The following is a 23,294-nucleotide window of genomic DNA, read 5'->3' as shown; positions in this document are numbered from 1 at the left end:
ATAGATCCCACATGAAAAAAGTGATTTTGTGCCCAGCTCGCGTCCGTCCGTGTGACATCATCACCGTGACATTTCTGAGTGTCGCATTGAATCATCAACTCGCATCTCACGGAGCCAGCAGAAGATGTCCATCTCGCACTTAATGAAACCTTTTTTCTCGCCCTCGCATACAACCTTCAAATCCTCCATAGAATCCGCTCATACAATTGCCTCCATTTTTCTATCCATCCCAAATAAGGTCACGTTGCTGCTCGTTCTGAAAGCTGTGCTTATAGCCCCCTTTGTTAATGGAGCGGAGCGCATCTGTCACTGGGACTCATTTGAGAAGTGTGAGTCAGTTTTCTCTGTAGGGCCACAGGAAAACAACAGCCCGTGTGGAGGAATAAGATAACACCGGCGGCGTTTCGAGGAGAGCTCTCCACGCCGCCAACTGTTCCTCTTTTTTTTTTATGCACTTTATGAATGGTGCGGCGTGCAGCAGGATTCCCAAATGGTGCATGAAAAAAACAAAAATACCCTTAAATCCTCCATTTTTTTCAGAAATCTTTTCTTTATTTATGACTGTGTGAGAAATCTATAATGAAGACTAAGACAAATGGACTGTAAAATAGTCAACTCAAAGCAACCAAGATTGACTTTTCTTGCTCGCGAGGGACAAGTGAGCTCACACTCGTGTTCGCTTCAGGGCTGTCGAAGCTCCGCCGTCTCCGTCTTTTTTTTTTTTTCAATTCTGCAAAGCGTTGCACTATACAAGACAACAAAAGTCGCGGATAGGCAGGCACCGCTGTTCTCATCCAACAGCTGGGGGAAAGTTCCGGTGCACACTTTTCTGTGTCAACGTTAAAGAGATAACGCTGATTTATATGGAAACGAAGCTGGAGATAATCGAGAAACTCGAAGCTAGCCTAGCCTAGGCTACCCTTACTAGGGAATATGGACTGTAAAATAGTCAACTCAGACCAACCAAGATTTGACTTTTCTTGCTCGCGAGGGACAAGTGAGCTCACACTCGTGTTCGCTTCAGGGCTGTCGAAGCTCCGCTGTCTCAGTCTTTTTTTTTTTTTCAATTCTGCAAAGCGTTGCACTATACAAGACAACAAAAGTCGCGGATAGGCAGGCACCGCTGTTCTCATCCAACAGCTGGGGGAAAGTTCCGGTGCACACTTTTCTGTGTCAACATTAACGATATAACGCTAGCCTAGCCTAGGCTACCCTTACTAGGGAATATGGGCATAAAAAGTGCCACTCAAAGGTAAATAAAGCCTTTCTATAATTTTGAATTATGATGTTTTCCGATTGTATACATGTATATTATATATACGTAGCATTTACTATGCTATTTTGGTGCCAAATTTTCATGTTTACGTAGAATATAACACATTAAAAAAATGTGGCCCTGGTATCCTTTGATTTTTCTGTCTGTGACCCTTGGAGAAAAAAGTTTGGACACCCCTGGATTAAAACAATTGCGAGGCCGATTCGATTGAGTTGATTAGACAAGGCGCGACCTCGCGCCGAGAAGCACGCCGTCATGTGCGAGGGAGTGCGGGAGTTTAGCAATGAATACCGCGGTTCATCAGCGGCGCTAAAAATAGAGACAAACATTAGCAATATCCAAACCCTTAGGCTGCGGCTCCGTGACCGATTTAGCCCCGGCCGGGACCTCCGCGCCGTGCCGGGGCCGCTAAGTATACCACCTTTTTGTCAAGCGGCCGAGACAGGCGCGCCGTAAATAGACCACTAGGCTTTATTGAACTTGAGACATTACGTAAGGGGCTGAGCGGGCCGCCAGCTGGATGCACGCTATGCCCCGCTTTCCCTCAACCGCTTTCAGGCTATCAACCCACATAAACGGCTTGAAGATTTGCCGCCGTGTTAAAAAGTCAAAGTTTGGATAATAATGTCTAGCATGGGTAATAAGCGCTTTGCTTATATATATTGTATATATTTTTTTAATCCAACAAAGGGGCTTTTTAAATAATTAGATGGCAATCGCTGTTTTTTTGGATTTGAATGTTCTTAGCATGCATGGAGGCTAAAGAGGATCACCTTTGTCTTCAGATTCAGGCTGAAGAACATGACAATTTTGTGTGTTTGAACCAGGGGTGTCCAAGTCATTTTTATAGTGGGCCACATTGGAGTTATAGTTTCTGTCAGAGGGCCGGAATAACTGTAAAATCAAATGAATTTTGGAGTTTGTCGCGCACATAGCTAGTTTTGAAATCAGAGGTCAGTACAAACTGTGCTAAAGAGAGATTGGGGACAGAAAAATGGTTGCCCCCCCCCCGCTAAATTCTTAAAGGTTGATGACAACTTGCAAGTTAAGTACATTAGCAAGAAACTTGAAGTCATAATTAGCATTTTGCGCCACATAAAATGATGTGGCGGGCCGGATCTGGCCCCCGGGCCTCGAATTTGACACCTGTGGTCTCAACCAATAAACACAATGAATTTTGATGATGTGAGCCATTTTTAGATCTTACAGGATGGCTCTCAAAACCCAGCTTCAAGAAGTGCATGTGCTTTTTTTTTTTAAAATGTGAACGGATTTCATCTCTTAGTATACCAAATTGTCTACATTTTGTTAGCTTGTGATCAATGGGATAAACAAAGCTGTATTTTTAGTACCGTGATAATTTCGGTCATGGTTATCACACCAGAATCAGAAAGTAATATCGGCTTTTGCGTGGGACTCGAGGCCTAACCTGAAGCTCCGGGCGTCCGTCCCTCGTCACACGTTTTGCTTCTTCTCCTTCTTATCAGGCCAAAGCAGGCCATTTGGAATCTCATCCGCTCATTTGTGTTTGTCTGCTTGGCCGCTCGGGGCGTCATGCAGGGAAGTGGGTCGCATGCTGGCCGTCAAAGGAAATCCTATTCTTGGAAAGCTGTGACTCACTCGGCTCCTGAAGATCTGAAGACGCGGGAGTTTGGAATTTTAGTAGGCGCGCCATGGTCCGACGCGACCTGTTGACATTCCCTTTGGAACAGCGCCTTCTAGCGGATGCATAACGCAAGCCCAGCCACGACTGTAGCTTCTATTCTACGCGCCTTATAACTGAAAATAGGCCATTCATTGAAGGTGCGGAAAATATGCTCGCTATTCAGGAATTTTAGGTTCTCTTCACAAGTGTCATAAATCAACTATCAATTTAAGGATACTCAGCATCATACTCTAACTTACAATATAAATAAAATCCATTTTTGAAGCGCAAAATGTTCTACAATGATGATGCACAATATTTAAGAATGATTAAAATACATTTATTGAGGAATGACCATATGTTAAAAAGAAAGAAAAACAAAGATCAAGCCAAACAAAGCACAAATGAATGAACTATTAAAGGATAAACTAAATCAGTACCAAAACATCATTATTTTGGTTGAGGGCCATGCAGCCGGGTAGCACTTGATCCATGGACCGATACCGGAAGCCCCTTGAGACTTCGGTGATTTAGGGCTATACAAATAAAATTTGATTGATTGATTGATTGATACCGGGCTACTGATCGGCAGCTGCTGTATTATCCTCTGCTTTAACACGTGCAAGGTCTTTGCAGTATTAATAGACGGTAAACTAATGCAGTCATTCAGAAAGTATTAGTACTCTTGGAGGAAATTGAAGGAACTTCAAGGGGTACTCGAGATTTTAAAAAAAACAAACACATGCAAAAATCCTTTAAAACTAGACTTGATGAATCGTTTCAGGAAAATATGTTCATAAAACAAACGTCATGTTCAGTAGGTTATTCAATTCTATTATTTAAAAAAAACAGATTCTCCCCCGCACTAGAATGGTTGGACCCAACTCGTCACGGGCCGCCTCTCGTTACCTGTCAAGTCAATGATTTATTTTTGGGAACAGGTCTCCACTACGATCCTCAAAGAGGACACTTTAAGCGGAATATTGTTTCTGTGGACAAATATTTATTTCTAATGATTTATTTTCAAGACAGGTCTGACATATTGATGATATTTTTGTGGAAATGTTAGGGGGTACTCGGCTGAGTTTGTATATTGTGAAACTGGTCGTCACATTTGTTTTTGTTCCGTGGCAGAATAGCCTAATGGCAAACTGCCGAATTGGCCGGATCGCGGGGGGTTATCCCGGCGAGGGCCGCCTATGATCCGGTGTAACTACGCCTCACGCGATTAGATGTAATCTCCGGGCACGGGCGACACAGCTGTCGCCTTTGCCCCCGCGCCAAGTCCGAGCCGGGACCCCGCGGTTCCGGGAGGGCCCGGTTCGGCCCGTGCCACGGCCGGCCAAAGCTCTCTTGGCTCGGGGATCACGGGCCGGCCTTTGTTCGCCGTCGATCGCTCGGGAGGAAAGCGCTCAGACCGCTCGGCCTAAGATCGTTACATTTGCCTAGGGCGGAGAAGGGGGGGGGGGGGCAGCCCGCGCTATCAGGCTCGCTCGCGGTTATCCAAATCCCAGATTACAAGCCCTCCGCCCCTCGCGCTCCCTCTCCCTCCCTCAAAGCGCCGCGTACGGCTCACCGTCTCTCCGTCCGCTAAAACGGGCGCTCGTTTGAACCCGTTTCCGCACACCCCTCGGTGAGAGTCCCGACTCCCTCCCGGCCTTAGCGTTGGATTACTAAAATCTGGGGCGAAGGAAGGGGATTGTGGAAGGCTTCGACCAGAATGGTGAGGTAGGCGGAGATCATCCCCCCTCGACTTTCCAGGCATCTCGCTTTTACCAAAGATGCTTTTAGTTCTACCTATTTGATATTTCATCCAAGTAGTGAATGGTCTCCCTCTGGTAAAATCTTGTCAGCGTTCACTCGTTTTAGGGCTGTTAAAGTGTTGATTTATCCCGATTCCCCAAATATAAGACACTTTTTTTCCTAAAAATGAAGACGGTAATTTGCAAATTATTATTTTTTTTGCTCAACGCCATTTAAGGAAGATTGATCCATCAGCCACAAAAGATGAAATTAGACGCACGGATGTGCGTTTTTATAGCGGCTGTATTTAGGCTGCACAATTAATCAAATTCGAAATCGAATGCCACGATTAATTAAGGGGATCCTCGGTTAAAAAGCCGGCAATACATGTCAAATCGATCACTTTGTCATTCTGCCACCAGGGGGCAATGTTTCCCAGATGTTTGCATGACAAAAGTCTCTGCTTTTCTCACCCTAATATATTATTTCCCAGTGTAAAATGGCATTGAGTTTCTCACCTGTTCCCTGATACTATATGCAGTGTAGCTGTAAATTGAGATCCAAAAATGGAATAAATTTGGTTTGAAATGACCAAAAATGACATTTTGCATTAATACATTTGCATAAATATAAATCACGCGCTTGGGTTTAAGCAGGCTTCATTTATTTCATTCAAGATATTCATGTTAATTACTAATGAATCACGACTTTACATGATTTTTTTTGTTGGGTTCATTTCTTCCATTGAAATCATAATCATCCATAATGATGGAAAAAGGTCAAGAAATAATTTTTGTCAATCAGCGTAAGATTTGGAATGTCCCCATTGTTTCGGCGATTCCGTAAGCCGCGCCGTTTCTCCGACGGAAGGATTAAATATAGCGACAGACCACATATTTTTCATCTGGCCCGCAGTTATTAATTCTCTGTATATATCTGTGAAGGATTATAAACAAGACAATGAGTAATCTGTTGGCCAGCTGACACACACGACCTCTCGGTTGTTCGTCGCCAGAGAACACGTCCGGGAAAAAAAAATGCTGTAAAAATCTAAAGTGGGAGTAGTAGGAGTAAATCAAATATCGGCGGCATTATTTGGGGTCCGGACTCGCTGCATCTTTTGTTGTTGTTTGGAAATATCATGAAGTTACTGTACGATAAAACTTCAGTTATTGTAAAATGTTGCAGGGGGGAAAATCTTGGCTGTACTGTAGAATCCTAACCCCCTAAGCCCTCCTTTTCTTTTTTGCTTTCTTTCTTTTCTGCTTGCTTTCTCTCTTGCTTTCCTGTTTTCATTTCTTTTTTGTCTTTCCTGCTTGTTTGTTTTTGCTTGCTTTCTTTTTTTGTTTGCATTCTTTCTTGCTTTCATTTCGTCTTGCTTTCTTTCTTCCTCCTTTATAAATTTCCAGTTTTGTTTCTTGCTTTTTCCAAAGTTAATTTTTTTTCCAGCATGTTTTTTTTCTGTCTTGCTTTATTTCTTTCTTGCTTTCTATATTCCTCTTTCTTTCTTTTGTTTTCTTCTTTCCAAATTATTTTTCTTTTCTGCATTCTTTTTCTTTCTTTCTTTCTTTCTTTCTTTCTTTCTTTCTTTCTTTCTTTCTTTCTTTCTTTGCTTTCTTCCTGTCTTGCTTGTTTTTTTTCTTCTTGCTTGTTTTTTTTTCTTTCCTGCTCTTTATTTTTTTTCTTGCTTTCTTCATTTTTATGTTTTCTTGCTTTCTTTTTGCTTGCTTGGTTTCTTTCATTCTTCTTTCATTTGTTTTTTTCTTCTTGCTTCATTTCTTTCTTGCTTTTTCTTTTTCACTTGCTTTATTTTTGCTATCTTTTTGCTTGCTTTCTTGCTCTGTATTTTTCTTTCTTGCCTTCATTTTTCTTAATTTCTTGCTTTCTTTTCGCTTGCTTGCTTTCTTTTTGCTTGCTTGTTGCTTGCTTTTCTTTCTTTCTTATCTGCGATGCGGAAGTAATAATCATTTCTCATTTTGAAAATAGTTTAATTTCTCATCCCAAATGAGCTTTTAACATTGTTGGCCTTATCTTCTCTGACATAACGATGAAACGAGCGAGGCGTGCCGGAAGATCAGATTTGCAATCTACGCCCGTTTTATAGTTTTAGTAGCACAAATGACAGAACCTGCTAATGTCATATTTGCTATTCTAACTCGCATTAGTATGGCGACATATGGGATACGGTCCAGTATTTGTAATTTAAGCGAAATAGAATTGATAATCGGCGTGTGTGAGTGGGATCCACGCGACCGATACGATATACCACATAGAGGAAAATAAGGAATTCCTTCAGATGTATTTGTTTGGATGCCCTTTTTTAATTCTTGCACCTTATCACTCTGTGCACAGACACATGCAAGACTTTCTCAAATTGTTTGTCCAACGGGACAGTTTCAGGTTACGCGGTGGTCATTTGATTTTTATCTGATTTGCTCCCACGGTCATGCGTGACGGCGGCCGCTCTTTGTGTTCAGGTGGTTCCACCCCAACATCAGCGGAATCGAAGCAGAGCAGCTCCTGTTGACCCGGGGTGTCCACGGCAGTTTCCTGGCCCGGCCCAGCAAGAGCAATCCGGGAGATTTCACCCTTTCAGTCAGGTATTCTTCTGTGTCTGTTGCCTCGTTGATCACACACCGTTTTTCTGCCTTAATCCCCTCAAATGGTACAAAGTTCAGTTGTGAGAGCAAACAAGCCTCTGTTGTGCCTGGCTGAGGGACTACTTTGTCAATGACTGAGTATTTTTGGGGTATGAAGTGCATGCTAAACAGCTATGCTATTTAAAACAGTTTTCATATAGAGGGCGCACCGCATTATAAGGCGCATAGAACAGAAGCTGCAGTAGTGGCTGGGGTTGTGTAATGCATCCACTGGATGGAGCTAATGGAAATGACAATATGTAGCCGAAAACTTTCAAATATATTGTTTTGTTGATTTTATTTAACTGTTTTTGAATTTCTTTTATCATTTCTTTTAGAAAAACTCGGTTTTTGGGCCTTGTCTCCAGAAAAATTGCCTCAAAATCGGAGCGTGCTGTCCGCTCTATAAGGTTCACCAGATTATAAAGCGCACTGTCAGCTTTTGAGAAAATTGAAGGTACACCTCAAAGTGCAGAAAATACAAAAAATCGGTCAGAAAATGTTGTCTAATCATCTAAATCAGCTCCGTTTTTGGTGCGACCCCCCTCTGACGAACCCGTTTCAAATTTTCAATATTTATCTCTTACCGCATCAGGTTTTCAGTGAAGTGACTGAAGTCGTTTCGCATTTAACCCTAACCCGCTAATACAAGATCATATTTTCTATTTTTTGTATTTTCTATTTTAAATACGACTCTTTTCGATTCACATCTTCTCATTTCTATTTCATAGTTTTTCCATTAATTGACGTCTTGAAAACATGCGAAAAAAAAACTACACTGGTCCAAAAGCCGCAAGGGCTCAAATCAAGAGAAAAAAGTTGCATTTTATACTCCATTCCGATGATACGCAGGTGAATTTTCAGATGTACGAAGTGTCTAAAAATGCCTGAATATACTTGAAATCATATTTTCTTAATCCTGTATGCTGTTTTGGACTTCTTTTCCATCCCCAACCGCACACACACACGCACATTGAGTTTGTTATCGGAGCAGCGAGAGTTTAATGAGCTAATTAGTCATTATCCAGCATGCGTATTATGAGTGATAGTTCAGATGGTAATAGTCACCGTGGGAGGTTGGTGTCCTCGCTCTCGTCTCCTCTTTTTGCCCTCATCTCCTCCGTTCTATGTGGCCATGAAAAAGAAAGGATAGCTCATAGCTCTTTGATGTCATCGATGGACAGCTTGACGAAACCCCAAGGCGGAAATCGGGAATGTTAGACACGCGAGTTTGTGGAGCCCGAACATCTGCGCTGACATCGGTTTGGAGTTGTGTGCAGTATTTATACGGACGTGCTAAATTATCAGAGGATGTTTACCTCCGGACGTCTTGTAGAAGGGGGTAACGATTTCTACTTGGCTAAATATGGCCCTTGTACATATTTGGTAAAGTCAATGAAATTTGGCTCGAGGTGTTTTATTGAAACATTTCATCGTTTTCATGTTGCTTTCGAGGTGGCCCAAAATTACGGTAAGGGAATACGTATCGTTATTAAGTGGAGCGGTCAAAATCAATCGGGTGACTGAGTATCAAAATCATCATAAAGTACTTTTAGAAGAGGAATCGTTTAGACCTATTGCTTCGTTGAACCTAAATCGTCAATCTTCGGATTTCAGCCTCTCAGCGGTCATTTGTCTCAAATTTTTCTAGTCTAACATGAAAGCAGATAATTTTTCTTCTGCATTTAATAAAAAAAAAAAAAAAGACATTTGCAAACATCAGATTTTACTTTGAAAAACGATAATCGAAACAGTAACCGAATTATTTTCAAAAGTCAAGTAAATGGATCTCTTGTGTGTGGTTGGTTTGCTGAAAGTTATTAGCTGAATATCCCAGGCTTTACATGATCTAAATCGAGTATCTATTTTGGTAAAGTGGTCAAAATTGATTCAATTATCAAAGGAATCTGTTACTTAATAATAATCGTTTTTAGCGCCAGTGTGTAATTTAAAATTGTCAATCTTTGGATTTCAACCTCAGACTAATTATCCTTTGTGTTGATTCCAAATAAGACATTTACAAACATCTGTTTTTACTTTGGGAAAACACTAACTGAATCGGTAACTCGATCGGAAAGAGTCCCTCTCATGTAAACTACATGAGAGGGACTCTTTGTTGTTGTTTAGTTAATTGTTGTTTAGGTTTATTTATCACTTGAGAATACTAAATATTGATAAATATTAATAAAAGATATTTGTGAATAAAAAGTGTGAAAAAATGTCTCCAATTACCCAAAAAGTAATTTTCACCGACCGTTCGATTAATCGGTGAAATAATCCATAGGCGTTTTTGAAGGCGCTCTCGAGTGCGTTTATGCAATTTGCATTGCGATGTACATACAGTAGTAAAGTCATTAAGGAAGTAAATCAAATGTAAGCGTTATTGTTTGGCTCTCCCGTCAATAAGAGTGTTTAACGGCCAGATAAAAGCATTCAAAGGCCTGAGCGTTTAAGTGGGTCTTGAACAGGACTATGGATCTATGGCACCAAGCCAACAGCCGATACTAAAGCTATTAAGCACTTAGCGGGAAACACAGAAAGAAAAAGCAATGGATCAAAAGGATAAAGAAACATGCGCGAAATGCGATACGGAAGTGGTGAGACGCAGCTCGGTGATATGAACCAATGAATCGGAGGATTGCCTAGTCATTGCCTTCCCGATTACCGTAATGCCCCAATTATAAGACTCACTTCTTTTTTTTTAAGCAAAAATGAAAGTCAAAAGTCGGGGTGCGTCCTGTAAACGCTACCTTAAAAATTAGATTCAAGGGAGATTCATCTGTCAGCCGCTTACGACGAGATTTGACGCACGTACTGCATTTTTATGTCAGACGTATTCGTACTTATAATAATTACCGTTGCCTGTTAGCAAGCCAGCGCATGTTGCAGCTAACAGCAACTCGTGTTAGTTGAGGTTCTTCCTGCATTATTTTCGATCAAAGAAGCGAGCAGGCTGAACCAACGTCCGAGTCCATCCTCCACGCGCAGGAATATTCCGAAAACCGAGAGGATTGGCATAAACGCGCAAACATAAACTTGGTGAAACTTTGGGTATTTCTTTGGGTATTACACTGGTGAGGCGTTCGCCGACCGCTCGCAATGTGGGAAGTCTGAAACACAACACGCAGTAAAAGCATAACTTTATATGAACACACGCAAAAAAAAAGTTTCGTACGATTTTTATTAAAAAAAAAAAAAATCTGTCCAACAGACATCCTCTCGATATCATTGTAGCTTTTTTCTCTGCATTTTAGAAAACTCCGAATCTTGTCTCCTCATTTCAAGCTATGCCAACAATGCCTGCTTATCACCGCCGTATCATTTTGTTTTTGCAAACGTAAAGTTGCACTGGTGAGAAGTTAAACAATCAAAAGACTTATTTTCTTGCAAAGCGGCAGATGGCTCGATAAGCTTACACCGCGGTGTGTGTGTGTGTGTGTGTGTGTGTGTGTGCGTGCGTGCGTGCGTGTGTGTGGGCGCTAGCAAATAAACACATTCTATATTTTACTTAAACAGGCGTGGGAGTTGTTTTCTGGCGCCCGAACTAAAAGAAGCGTCCCTCTCCCCGCTCAGGCGCGACGATGAGGTGACCCACATCAAGATCCAGAACTCGGGCGACTACTATGACCTGTACGGCGGCGAGAAGTTCGCCACGCTGGCCGAGCTGGTGCAGTACTACACGGAACAGCAGGACCTGCTGCGCGAGCGCAACGGCCACGTCATCGAGCTCAAGTATCCGCTCAACTGCAAAGACCCCACGTCCGAGAGGTGCCCGCTTCACGCCCGCGCCGATAAAAAGGAATCCGTTTGCATGCCGGAATGCACAAATTTATACGCGGAAGCCTCGGCGAATGAGATCAGCAGAATGCGTTTGCTGATTTACATAAGTCCATTAAAACTGCGCGGAAGTTTCTTTCTACAACGATAGTTTTTTTTTTCCAAATTTTTTAGGTGAAAGGTGAAGAGGCAGTTAAGTCACCTAATTACCTTATTAGCGAAGATTTTAGCGCAATTTTTTTTTTTTTTTTTTTTTTGCAGTTAGCGACGCATTTTAACCCGAGACGGGCTCGTCATTTCGACAGAGATGGCGTATAGAGTTGTTTTTTTTTTCGATGAAATATATCATTCTGGATCACATGCGTTTCGAAATATTGGCGATGGAACTTTTGGCTCTCTCACTTAAGAAGTGGCGTTCAAAAGACTGAGGTTTTTATAGAATTTTCCATACTATAAGGCTCACTAAATACCTTCAGTTTTCTCAAAAGCTGACTGCGCGCCCACTCCTTCGGTGTGCGTTATACAGCGCATAAACCGCAAGTTTTCCTTTTTTGGGGACGAGAAAATAAAATAATTAATGGCCATGTAAATTCTTCAATTTTTATGTCTGCATTTCAGTTACAAATGTATGTTTTTTACAAATAAACCACAAGTTTAATTACATCCAGAAACTGTTTTTAAATCAATAAAACAATATATTTTAGGGGTTTTTTTGTTGCAATTTGATTCAAATTTTGAGTTCGGTATTTAATTGAATCCTAATTATATTCTTTTAAACTCTTGATTTTTCTTAGCATTGATCTAAACAAATGATTATTTTAATGTAATCAAGAGGTATTTTTTTCTGATTCCTAATTATTAATTTCCTAAAGTTTGACTGACTTATCTGATTGTTTTGTTGGCCTTCCCTTTAGTGCAGCTCCATCTAGTGGATGCATAACGCAAGCCCAGCCACTCCTGTAGCTTCTATTCTATGTGCCTTATAATGCGATGCTCCCCATATATGAAAACAGTTTTAAAAATAAGCCATTCATTAAAGGTGCGCCTAATAATCCGTTTCGCCTTATAGTGCGGAAAATCCGGGTAATGGTAAATCATCAAATTTTTAAACTCTTGATTCCTCTTGGCATTGTTCTAAACAGTCTTTTAATGTAATCAAGTTTTTTTTCCCCTATTTTCCAGATAGAACTTTCCACGAATCATCTTAAGTTTGACTGACTTATCTGATTGTTTTCTTGCCATTCCCTTTAGCGTAGATCCATCTAGTGGATGCATAGCACAACTCCAGCCATGACTGTAGCTTCTATTCTATGCGCATTATAACATGGAAGGCAACATGGAAGTATGAAAAAAATTATATTTTGCCTGATAACCTTTAAAAAAAATCTTGATGGAGTAATTTTTTTAAAGAAACTAGATTATATACGTAGACAGTGTGTGATTTATTGGATGGATTTATTTTTACCATGTTTATATCTGAATTTTTCGAAAATGGTAACTGTTTTTTCTCAGACTTTTGGGAGGATCTTAATGAATTTATCTTTGATTCCATTTTTTTTAAAGCACCAGTTATAGCCTTCTTCCATAATGGGATGCTTTCAGAACGCACCTTATCTCAATGTTCAAGTAGGAATCGGCACGCTCGCCTTGTTACAGCCTGCAGCAACGTTGCGAGGCAGTTTCCCCCGCAGGAAGGAAGAACATTGTTAAGCCTTCGTCATCTCAGATCCTCTCGCTTGTCTTGATCATTTGTCTTCCCCCGAAAACACCTTCTAGCCTCGGGCTGAGCTTTTTTCGATTTTCTTTCTTGTTCTGTAGTGGCAAACGTCACCTTGAAAAACATGAAAAAGATGTCCACCATAATAAAACATGGCTTTGTTTTAAAGTAGGGGATAATGGGAGTAAAATGCCATCCTGCACCGCCGTAAATTGAAGTTGAACTCTGCTTGAGCAACGGACCCTTTGGAATCTAATTTCTGCATACTGTATTTTTGGCACTGTAAGGCACATCAGATTAGAGGGCGCACTTTCAATGAATGGCCTATTTTAAAACTGTTTTTACATGTAGGACGCCCCACGTTATAAGACGCATAGAATAGATGCTACAGTGGCGGCTGGGGTTGTGGTATGCATCCACTAGAGGGAGCCACGCTGAAGGGAATGTCAACAAAACAATCAAATCAGTCAGACAAGCTTTGTCACTAAACAATGACAAATTAAAATAAAATTAAAAAAAAATATATATATATATATATATATATATATATATATATATATATAAAGATAAAGATGATTATTTATTCAATTAAATGGTGATTTCAAAACAGTTCATTTTATTCATCACGCTTTCTTTTAGAAAAACTCCCCGTATGTCCCCATATAACTTGCTTCAAAATTTGAGCGTATACAGCGTATCAAAATTTCAAACGGTGTTCTGAAGTTTTTAATTCTAAAAATTACATTTATAACTGAAATGCAAAAGTAAAAATTGATGGTTATTTTATATTTTCGCGCCCTAAAAATGAAAATATATGAATTATGCATTGTCAGCTTTTAGGTGTGCCTTTTATAACGGAAAATACGGTTAATTGGTGAGAAAATGTTGTCTAATCATCCAAATCCAAGCTCACCAAGTCCGGTCCCCTTTGGCACAACCCTCCTCCGACGCGCCTGATTTCTATTTCGTTTCGCACCGTCATTTAAGCTGTTGTGCCCGACGTTTCCGTTCTCCAGGTGGTACCACGGCCAACTGTCCGGTCGAGACGCCGAGAAACTGCTCACAGAAAAAGGCAAGGCTGGCAGCTTCCTGGTCCGAGAGAGCCAGAGCAAACCGGGCGACTTCGTCCTCTCCGTCCTCACGCTCGAGGAGAAGCACGAGAATACGGACCGCAAGACCAAGGTCACCCACGTGATGATCCGCTACCAGGTACCGCAATGGTAAATCACTCTCTCGTCACGATGGCTTCCCGAATTCTCATCGGTGTTCTCCAGCAGGATGGTAAATACGACGTAGGTGGTGGCGAGAGGTTCGACACGCTGGCCGACCTGGTGGATCACTACAAAAAGAACCCCATGGTGGAGAAGAGCGGCATCGTAGTGCACCTCAAACAGGTACGATTATACTTTTTTTTCCGATTACACTTACCCTACGTAAAGACATATGAATGTTCAGCTTGCAAATATTCCGAGATCTTCAGAGAGTTGCCTGTAAGTCCGATTTGGTATTCAGGCATTTTCGGTGATACCAACGCCGCCATCGTGAACAAACTTTCCGCCCCGCTGATAACGTAGTGCCGCGCAATCGAGCTCATCTCTATTCCAGTTTTATCGCTGATCAGAGAGACCTCGGCAGGATAGACACCGGGCAGTATTTAAGCGGGAAATATTCTGCGAGGCAAGCAGGAATTTTTCTGACGGGCCAGTCATTGTTTCAAAGTAACCTAAAGCATTTGACGCAAATGTATGCGCTACACTTTTAATTTGAAGTTCCTCCCGGAAACATGCTATAGTGACAACTGTCAATTGATCTTTCCCCTCTCGGAACAGCTTTCCAACAAAGTGTTTCTTTTTTTCTGATCGACGTTATTTTTTTTTTGTCCTGATTTTTATTTTGAACAATTTACGGACAAATTCGACTAACGATCGGACGCCTAGAACGTTACTCGTTCGTATGTCGATAGAGTGTGTAATGATGGCTTTCTCCGTTTGCATGCAATCTCCCGTGTACAATTTGACTTCATCATGAAAGTTTCATCAATACCTTTAACCCTTCTAATAAAGCAAGACCTCTTACAAAAATGATAATACAATAAACATTTACGTATGGAATTTAATAAATAACCAAATAAACTAAGCAGTTAACCATTAATTCATGTATTTCTACTGCTTGTTTAAGTTTTTGGTGCATCCTTGCCGATTTTGGACAATATGCATTTTTTTTTTTACTCCTCTAGATGGTGCTCTTGGTTTAAAGATAAAGACTGGTACAATGGAAATATTACATTTCCGCTGCATCGTTAAAGCAAGTGTACCAAGGAGAAGCGCTAAAAAGTATCACGAGTGTTTCATGAGGCTTCATTTTCCCATCACAAGACAACTTGTTTGTTTCTGTATCATATCCGATCATCTCCTTGTCCAAACAGCCCTTCAACGCCACCAGAATTAACGCGGCCAACATCGAGAATCGAGTACGGGAGCTCAACAAGGTAGCGGACAATTCCGAGAAGTCCAAACAAGGATTTTGGGAAGAATTTGAGGTATGTTGCCGGAAGGCTATAGACTTAGCGATGTCTATGAAATGCGTCGAATAAAACCTCGCCTACCTTTCTTCCCTCCCAAAAACTGAGGCTGTTCAGGCATGTTTCTCTTTTTGGACACAAACTATATTTTCTTTTACAACACGCAACATACGGCGCGCGCCAGAGTGACGAGCGGCTGCTAACTCTCCCCAAGTTTCTGCAACCCCTAGTCGCACCCCCTTGCCCCCATACTGAACTTGTATAGTCGGGAGACACAGGGGATCCTCTCTCCACAGCTGAAGTCCCTCGGGGTAGCGGACGTCGCACGTCACCGCAGGAAAGGGAGGCAGAGTTGACAATTAGCACCGGTTTTCTTTGAATTCCTTTCATATCGTTTTGCACGCCACTTTCACCAACACGCTTACTTTTCTTCGTACTCCGGCACGCTTGCCTCGCGCACGCCCAGCACGATTTACAACGTACCCTGATAGCAAAGATGTGTGACCATTGGGTCAAAATGGTGGATTTGAGGTTGATCATCCGTGAAATACACGTGCGATTCACTATTACTATTATTCATTTCTTATGCGTCCAATCGGTTTGATCTTTGGGAGCGTTTAAATGAGAGACAAATGTGAGACGGTTTCAATCCAAGAGAAGTACCGCGGTGTATTCCCCTTTCACCTTGTGTAACGTATCCATGTGACTCGGGTGTCTTATTTTGTCACGTTTCGTCCTGTGCTCGCTGGATAATTTGAGTGAAATCTCTTTTGCTGCGATCACCGCAGGTACTTCAACAACAAGAGTGCAAGCTGCTGTATCCCCGGAAGGAAGGCATGAAAGCAGAAAACAAGAGTAAAAACAGATACAAGAATATCCTCCCCTGTGAGTGGCAGAGCGCGCCGCCGTTTCCTGCCGCGCCGGCTTCCTGTGGAAAGAAAGAGCGACGCAAATAGACGAGGCAGACGAGGCCTCCGATGCGGCCGCGATAACCCGCCGAACGGCAGCGAGGTCGGCGAGAGCCGCGCCGTGAATTAACGACGTTTGGAATTGTCGTTTCAGTCGACACCACGCGGGTTGAAATCCGAGACGGCGATCCGGATGCGCCCGGCTCCGACTACATCAACGCCAACTACATTAGAGTGAGTCTGCTTTGTGTAGCGCGAGGCAGGAGAAAGTCGACTTTCTTTCATGGCGGGTCATCGCTTGGTATGATCATCCTGGTTGTCTGCTGCCCCCTATTGGTGTGAGGTGTGAAAAATGATTTCAAGCGTTTAGCTAAAAGAGAAAAATGGCTGCTATTAAACCAATTAAAATACAAAGTAATTCATTACTGTAGGTAATTAAGTACTAAAGTGTTGAACTCCAGTCCTCGAGGGCCGGTATCCTTTTTTTTTTCTCCCCAACACACCTGATTCAAATGATTATCTTATTAGCATGAATATGATTATAATCATTTCAATCAGGTGTGTTTGGGAGAGAAGGTTTGAAAAAAAGCCGGATACCGGCCCTCAAGGACTGGAGTTTATCACCTGTCTACGAAAGTCATCCATTGCTTGGGTACTTCAGTACTCAAGTAATTGATTACGGTAGGGACTAATACTTAATTACCAAAAGTAATTGATTAGTTTAGCACCGAATTACCTGAAGTAATCTATTACATCCTCACTCAATTATAGTCCAACAAAAATTGATCGAGTGCTGGATTAATCACGAAAGCAATTGATTCTTATAGTGCTTACATTAATTCCTAGTTTTTTATGGTTAATGGCGCCGAAAATCTCGCGCAGAAAGTGAAAAACCGCAAAGTAGTGTCACGCCCAAGTACTTGATTATTTTAGTACTTTAATACGTGAAGTATTCGATTACTTTGGTTTTTAATTGATTTATTACCCGACATTATAGGTCATCATAGGACCCTACTTTAGGCAAACAACTGGAAAAAAATGAAAATAAATAAATACCTGGAGTTAAATATGAAAAAAGGTTTAAACATTGCTTTGAGATTTAATTAGTTACCTTTCATAATACAGGGTGGCACAAAAAAATATGGGAACTTTTTAACAATCCCATAAAACCAAAATATTAATCGTACATAAAACCTTAAAACATACCATTAAAGAACCAATGATGGATTTTTTTATTTTTTTCATCCTGTTTTTTTTTTTTTGTGTCACCTTGTATTTACATCAAGCAACAGCCAAGATTTTTTTTTTTTTTTTTTTTTTACGTTTTTTTGTGTAGGGCTCAAACGACGAAGGGCGCCAGGTGGAGGAGGACAAATTCTTCATCGCCACCCAAGGCTGCCTCCAAAATACGGTCTGTGACTTCTGGAAGATGGTGCATCAGGAGAATACGCACGTCATCGTCATGACTACTAAGGAGATGGAGAGAGGACGGGTACAGCCGTGAATTTAATTTATTGTCGTAGAATTTAGTGGAGAAACCGACAAAAATGAATGGCGCATCGGTTTAGAAGTTAAGTCATATATAGTCTTATATATAGCACTATAACTAGGACAAAATAAGTCTCAGGTTCAAACTGCATTTACAACATGATCGTTTTGTTCCTCTTCTCGATCTTCTCAATCGTTTTCAGTTTGCAACTTAGTCCGTTTTGGTGGAAATGTCCACTTTTTACTTTGAGTGTTTGTTTGTTTAGCTTCAACATGATCGTTTTGTTCCTCTTCTCGATCTTCTCGATCGTTTTCAGTTTACTTTCTTGCTTATTGTTACCGGATTTTTATTATTCGACTTGTCACTGATGTTCAAAAATTAGCAGGGTTGACTTTCAGGACACTTTTTAAGGGGCATTTTTTTACATTACGATCTCGCAGACAAAATCTCACAATGAAATCCCGGGTAATCACGAGACAACGTGACGCATGAGATCAAAACAAAAGCGGTTGTAAAAATAATATTCATAAGTGGACAAGTTTCGCTGAATAAAAGCATAACATTTTGATGTCAACGATGGCCGCACGTTGATTTGAAAGTCCAATCCCCTGTCAAAAAGTACGCGTCTTGGACGAAAACGAAAGCAGTTCTGAAAATATTTGCTGGCGATTGCCCTCCTCTCATCGTGTCATTCGGCGGCGGCGTTACTCGATCATTATTCCATCAGTTTATTCTGCGCCTTCTAATTTTAGCGTGCTGTATACGCGCGCGGCTAAATAAGGAGGAGAGCTAACAAGGATAGTATGACACTTAAGCCGATTGCCAAAGCCGCTTGAGTGGATCTAGTTCTTTAGGTCGTCTAATTCCTACAAACGCTCCTCGACCCAAGCGCCGTATCACGACCACGTCTTTCTCCTGCCCTCCACGTAGAACAAATGTGTCCGTTACTGGCCAAAGCTGGACGCCAGCGCGGAGTTTGGAAGGGTGCTGGTGAGAAACGTGGAGGAGCGACAGGCTCAGGACTACATCCTGAGGAAGTTGGAAGTCACCCGTCTGGACCGGGTAGGGAAAGCTCCGCCCCCAATCGTTGCTGACACACTGACCCAGGGTCAGATTATCTAACCCTTCCAGTGAAATCCTTCAGCACGTGCTTATTCTTGTGTGTGTGTTGGTGAGTAAATAAGGTCAAATTACGCATGTAAGTAACTTCCTTCTTGGTCCCTAGACATCCCAAATCGCATTTTTTCTTGAACCGCGTGAAAAGAATGGACATTTTACAATTATCATTTTTCCATTCCTTCTTAAAAGACACATTTTAGATTCTAGAATCCACTACAACATAGGTGTGGAACTCCAGTCCTGGAGGGCCGGCATCCTGCATGTTTTCCGGTTTTCTTTCCCCAACACACCTGATTGAAATAATTAGCTGATTAGCAAGCTCTGCGGGAGCTTCGAAATGATCCCAATCATTTGAATCAGGTGTTTTTGAGGGAAAAGGTTTGAAAACATGTAGGATACCGGCCCTCCAGGACTGGAGTTCGACACCTGTGCACCCCAACTACAACAACAACAGCTACCGTAACGTACATGGTATCCACACAAGGCTCCGCAAAATGCGTTGGAATTTTGTTGCAACTGTTTCAGGGGTTATGGCGATCTGAAAAATGGCCTGTGGGCCGGGTTAAACTTATTTGCGGGCCCTGTCCAGCCCGCGGGCCACATGTTTGACACCCATGCTGTAAGCGGCTGCAAGCAAACCTGCGACACATCACCGTAATCATTCATAAACAACTGTTTGGAATATTACGTGTTGTCAAGCGATTAAAAAAAAAAAAAAAAAAAAAAAAAACTAGATGATCTTTAACTCATTCTGTACCTGAGAAAATATGTCGGAAAAGATACCTGCTATTGAATTTCTGGGCTCTTGAAAAAAATGTATTAAAAGGTTTTTGGGGGTGAAGTTAAGCGGGGGTCCAACTTGAGAGTCCAATGCAGGGTTTTCTCCGGTTTGGTTCGGTAAAGAGTTTTGCTCGCTGCATCAGCGTCATCGTTGCTATCGTTAGATGGGTGCTTTTCATTGATGTGATAGGCTAAAATGACATTAAACATTTCTCTGACCAACATGTACTCTTCCGTTTTCATGTCCTCCTGATGGTCCTGAATTTTTAATTGTAGTCAAAGTTAATGTTTTATAACTGACTGCAATTAATTGCAATTCAAATCAACCTGAGACCCCTAATATTATAAGTACGCATCACCGTATGGATTTGTGTATCTGTATCTAGTTGGGGGTCATTTTGGCATTGTAAAGCCTTCATTGTGGATATCTTAAAGGCAGTTCATATTCTATAATGAATACATTGCGACCTTGCCCCTGAGCTTATCGTTTTTGATTTTTGTTGTTGTTATTGCTTTGTTCCCACAGAGGGAGCCTCTTAGATACATCTGGCACTACCAATACCTGAGTTGGCCAGATCATGGCGTTCCCAACGAGCCCGGCGGGGTCCTCTGGTTTCTTGAGGAGATCAATCGGACACAGAGGACCATTCCAGGAGCCGGGCCTATTGTCGTCCACTGCAGGTACCAGGAAAGCTGTAGCCAAGTCACATTTTTGGACTCAGAAAGAAAAAAACAGCAAGAGATAAAAATCATAACTGAGTCCCCCGTGTTACGATATTAATCCGTTCCGCTATTGGGCTCGTAAGGCGAATTCCCCGTATGGCGGGCAATCCAAACCTATGTTCAATAGCTAATGCTTTTAGAACCCCAAGTAAAAACATCAACATTGTACGTAGGTATTAAAAATTGGTACCAAAATAGTATTGTAAGCGCTACGTATATATAATATACATGCATACAATCAGAAAACATCATAAATCCAAAATATAGAAAGGATTTATTTACCTTTGAGTGGCGCTTGCTATGCCCATATTCCTGAGTAAGGGTAGCCTAGGCTAGGCTAGCTTCGTATTTCTTGATTATCTCCAGCGTCGTTTCCTTATAAATCATTTTCTTACTTCTCTCTTTAACATCGCTAGCAACCCGTGGCTAACCCATTCAACTTTGAATTAAGCAGTAAAATGCACTGTAAATACAGTTTTGTAACCACTCACAATAGAACAAAGCTTTACCGTTCTGCTATTTTGAAACGAGTGAGGTTGACCAATAGCAGAGCAGCATTGTAGTGAGGCGACGCCGACCAATAGCAGACCAGCATTGTAGTGTTGCATGGAGGCATTGACGGCAACAGAAAATAAGTGCAATTACCTAAAAACGCCTGCAGATGGAGTCAAAATAACATAAATACAGCCAACCCCCTGGGGTCATGACATTTATTTTTGTCACAAAGTGGGTAAAATACCGTAAAGAGAGGACAAGAAAACTCAGTAGTACTCAGCTAAAAGCTTTACAATACTTGTAGTAAACTTAACCAATTAGTTGTGCTACTTATTTTTTTCAACTTTCTTTATTACTCTGCCCTCCACCATTTTTTTTGTCATTTAAAGCAGCATTGGTGACACGTTTACATTTTTTGTAATTTGTAAGATGCATGGCGGGCCACTATGGCCCTCAGGCCGTAGTTTGAGCACTACGGACTTTAGCTGATCCATGGACTCATTTTCCCACTTTGTGTATCCCTTTAGTAGAACGTTTCTCGACCCCATGGTCCTTTGGTCAGACATGACATTCTTAACCTCAAATGAACTCATGACCCTGAGTTTTAAGCTCCTCATTGTCTACTGATGTGATCTAGTCAAAAAGGCTTCATCAAAGACTGTGTTCACATGTTTTTTTTTTTCATCAAGCGTAATTTGATTTTTCCATCTTTGCTGTTCCCATAGTGCTGGAATTGGGAGGACTGGCACCATTATTGTCATTGACATCCTCATTGATATTATTAACCGCCAAGGTAGGACCACGTTTTTTGGGGGGGGCTTCATACTGTTTTATCTCACTTACTGAGAGGTTTACAACATGCCAAATCAACTTGCTGAAACCGACTTGGAAATGAGGGAACACATACTTTCCATCATGAAAAAATGTTATTTTCTTATTCATAACTGTCGCTATTCTAAGCTCAGTCCTAACATTATAACTGTATTTTCCGCACTATAAGGCGCAGTGCATTATAAGGTGCATAGAATAGAAGCTGCAGTAGTGACCGGGGTTGCATTATGCAGCCACGAGGTGGAGCTGTGATCAAGGGAATGTCAACAAAACAATCAGATGAATAACCTCATTTACATGAATTGAATCTAAAAGGGTCCGAATTCATGCTGAATTTTAAACTATGTGTGTGTGTGTGTGTGTGCCCATCTATGCATGTGTTTTTGCCTTAGGCCTGGATTGTGATATTGACATCCCCAAGACCATTCAGAGGGTCCGGCAGCAGAGGTCCGGCATGGTGCAGACCGAGGCCCAGTACAAGTTCATCTACATGGCCGTGCAGCAGTACATAGACACTGCTCAGAAGAGACTGGAGGAAGAGCAGGTGCTCTACCGGTTGCTTGGCTAACAAGAAAACCCGAGCTTTAAAATATTCATGATACGACAGCGACGTTTCATTTCACTGTGAATTTTTTCCGTCATGTTCAAATCAGTTACCCCACTTTCCACATTTTACGCCGTATGATGAGGCGCGTCTTCAATTCATGGACAGTTTTCAAACTGTTTTCATATATAAGCTGCAATGCATTATAAGGTGCATAGAACAGAAGCTGCATTATTGGCTGGGGTTGCATTATGCATCCACTAGATGGAGCTAAAGGAAATGACAACATGTAGCCGAAAACCTTCAAATATATTGTTTTGTTGATTTCATTTAACTGTTTTTGAATTTCTTTTATCATTTCTTTTATAAAAACTCCTTTTTGGGCCTTGTCTCCAGACAAATTGCCTCAAAATTGGAGCGTGCTGTCCGCTCTATAAGGTGCACCAATTATAAAGCGCACTGTCAGCTTTTGAGAAAATTGAAGGTACACCTCGAAGTGCAGAAAATACAAAAAATCGGTCAGAAAATGTTGTCTAATCATCTAATTCAGCTCCGTTTTTGGTGCAACCCTCCTCAGACGAACCCGTTTCAAATTTTCAATATTTATCTCTTACCGCATCAGGTTTTCAGTGAAGTGACTGAAGTCATTTCGCATTTAAGCATTTGTACACGAATGCTGCGGAAAATACGCGAGTGAGGATAAGCTGGAGTTGCGTGGTAATGATGTGGTTACTCTGCAGAGGAGTAAGATGAAGGTGAGAGAGTACTCCAACATCAAATATCCACCCATGGCCAATTCCAGGTCCAAACTCAACATGGCATCGTCACGTTCTTCATCTGTGTAAGTACAACTTAGACCATTGTTGTTGCAATGATGGGGAAAACGAGGCTTCATTTTTCATAAAGCACTCGTGCTTCATGAGGCTTCATTTGTCATAAAGCACTCGTGCTTCACGAGGCTTCATTTTTCATAAAGCACTCGTGCTTCACGAGGCTTCATTTTTCATAAAGCACTCGTGCTTCACGAGGCTTCATTTTTCATAAAGCACTCGTGCTTCACGAGGCTTCATTTTTCATAAAGCACTCG

General features: G+C 41.5%; 1 protein-coding gene across 4 annotated transcripts in view; it reads left to right on the top strand.

Moving 5' to 3' along the window:
* Positions 1-23,294, top strand: part of ptpn11b (protein tyrosine phosphatase non-receptor type 11b) — a 33,302-nt gene that overhangs the window by 3,086 nt on the left and 6,922 nt on the right. The window contains exons 2-14 of one of the 4 annotated variants that reach the window (XM_088408612.1): positions 7,142-7,264; positions 10,877-11,071; positions 13,814-14,006; positions 14,075-14,191; positions 15,223-15,336; positions 16,107-16,203; positions 16,381-16,460; positions 17,563-17,718; positions 18,646-18,777; positions 20,141-20,295; positions 21,558-21,625; positions 22,056-22,207; positions 22,948-23,048. In XM_088408612.1, coding sequence (XP_088264738.1) covers positions 7,142-7,264; positions 10,877-11,071; positions 13,814-14,006; positions 14,075-14,191; positions 15,223-15,336; positions 16,107-16,203; positions 16,381-16,460; positions 17,563-17,718; positions 18,646-18,777; positions 20,141-20,295; positions 21,558-21,625; positions 22,056-22,207; positions 22,948-23,048 — 1,683 coding nt within the window. Of the gene's footprint in view, positions 1-7,141; positions 7,265-10,819; positions 11,072-13,813; positions 14,007-14,071; positions 14,192-15,222; positions 15,337-16,106; positions 16,204-16,380; positions 16,461-17,562; positions 17,719-18,645; positions 18,778-20,140; positions 20,296-21,557; positions 21,626-22,055; positions 22,208-22,947; positions 23,049-23,294 lie in introns of all 4 variants that reach the window. The other 3 variants (XM_088408611.1, XM_088408610.1, XM_088408609.1) reach the window with 3 other exon arrangements.

The sequence above is a fragment of the Hippichthys cyanospilos genome, chromosome 2, assembly GCF_059441005.1.
Source record: "Hippichthys cyanospilos isolate Australia breed blue-spotted pipefish chromosome 2, RoL_Hcya_1.0, whole genome shotgun sequence".
Classification (NCBI taxonomy): Eukaryota; Metazoa; Chordata; class Actinopteri; order Syngnathiformes; family Syngnathidae; genus Hippichthys; species Hippichthys cyanospilos.
The sequence above is the reverse complement of the archived record's forward strand: the minus strand, read 5'-3'. Positions and strand labels throughout refer to the sequence as shown.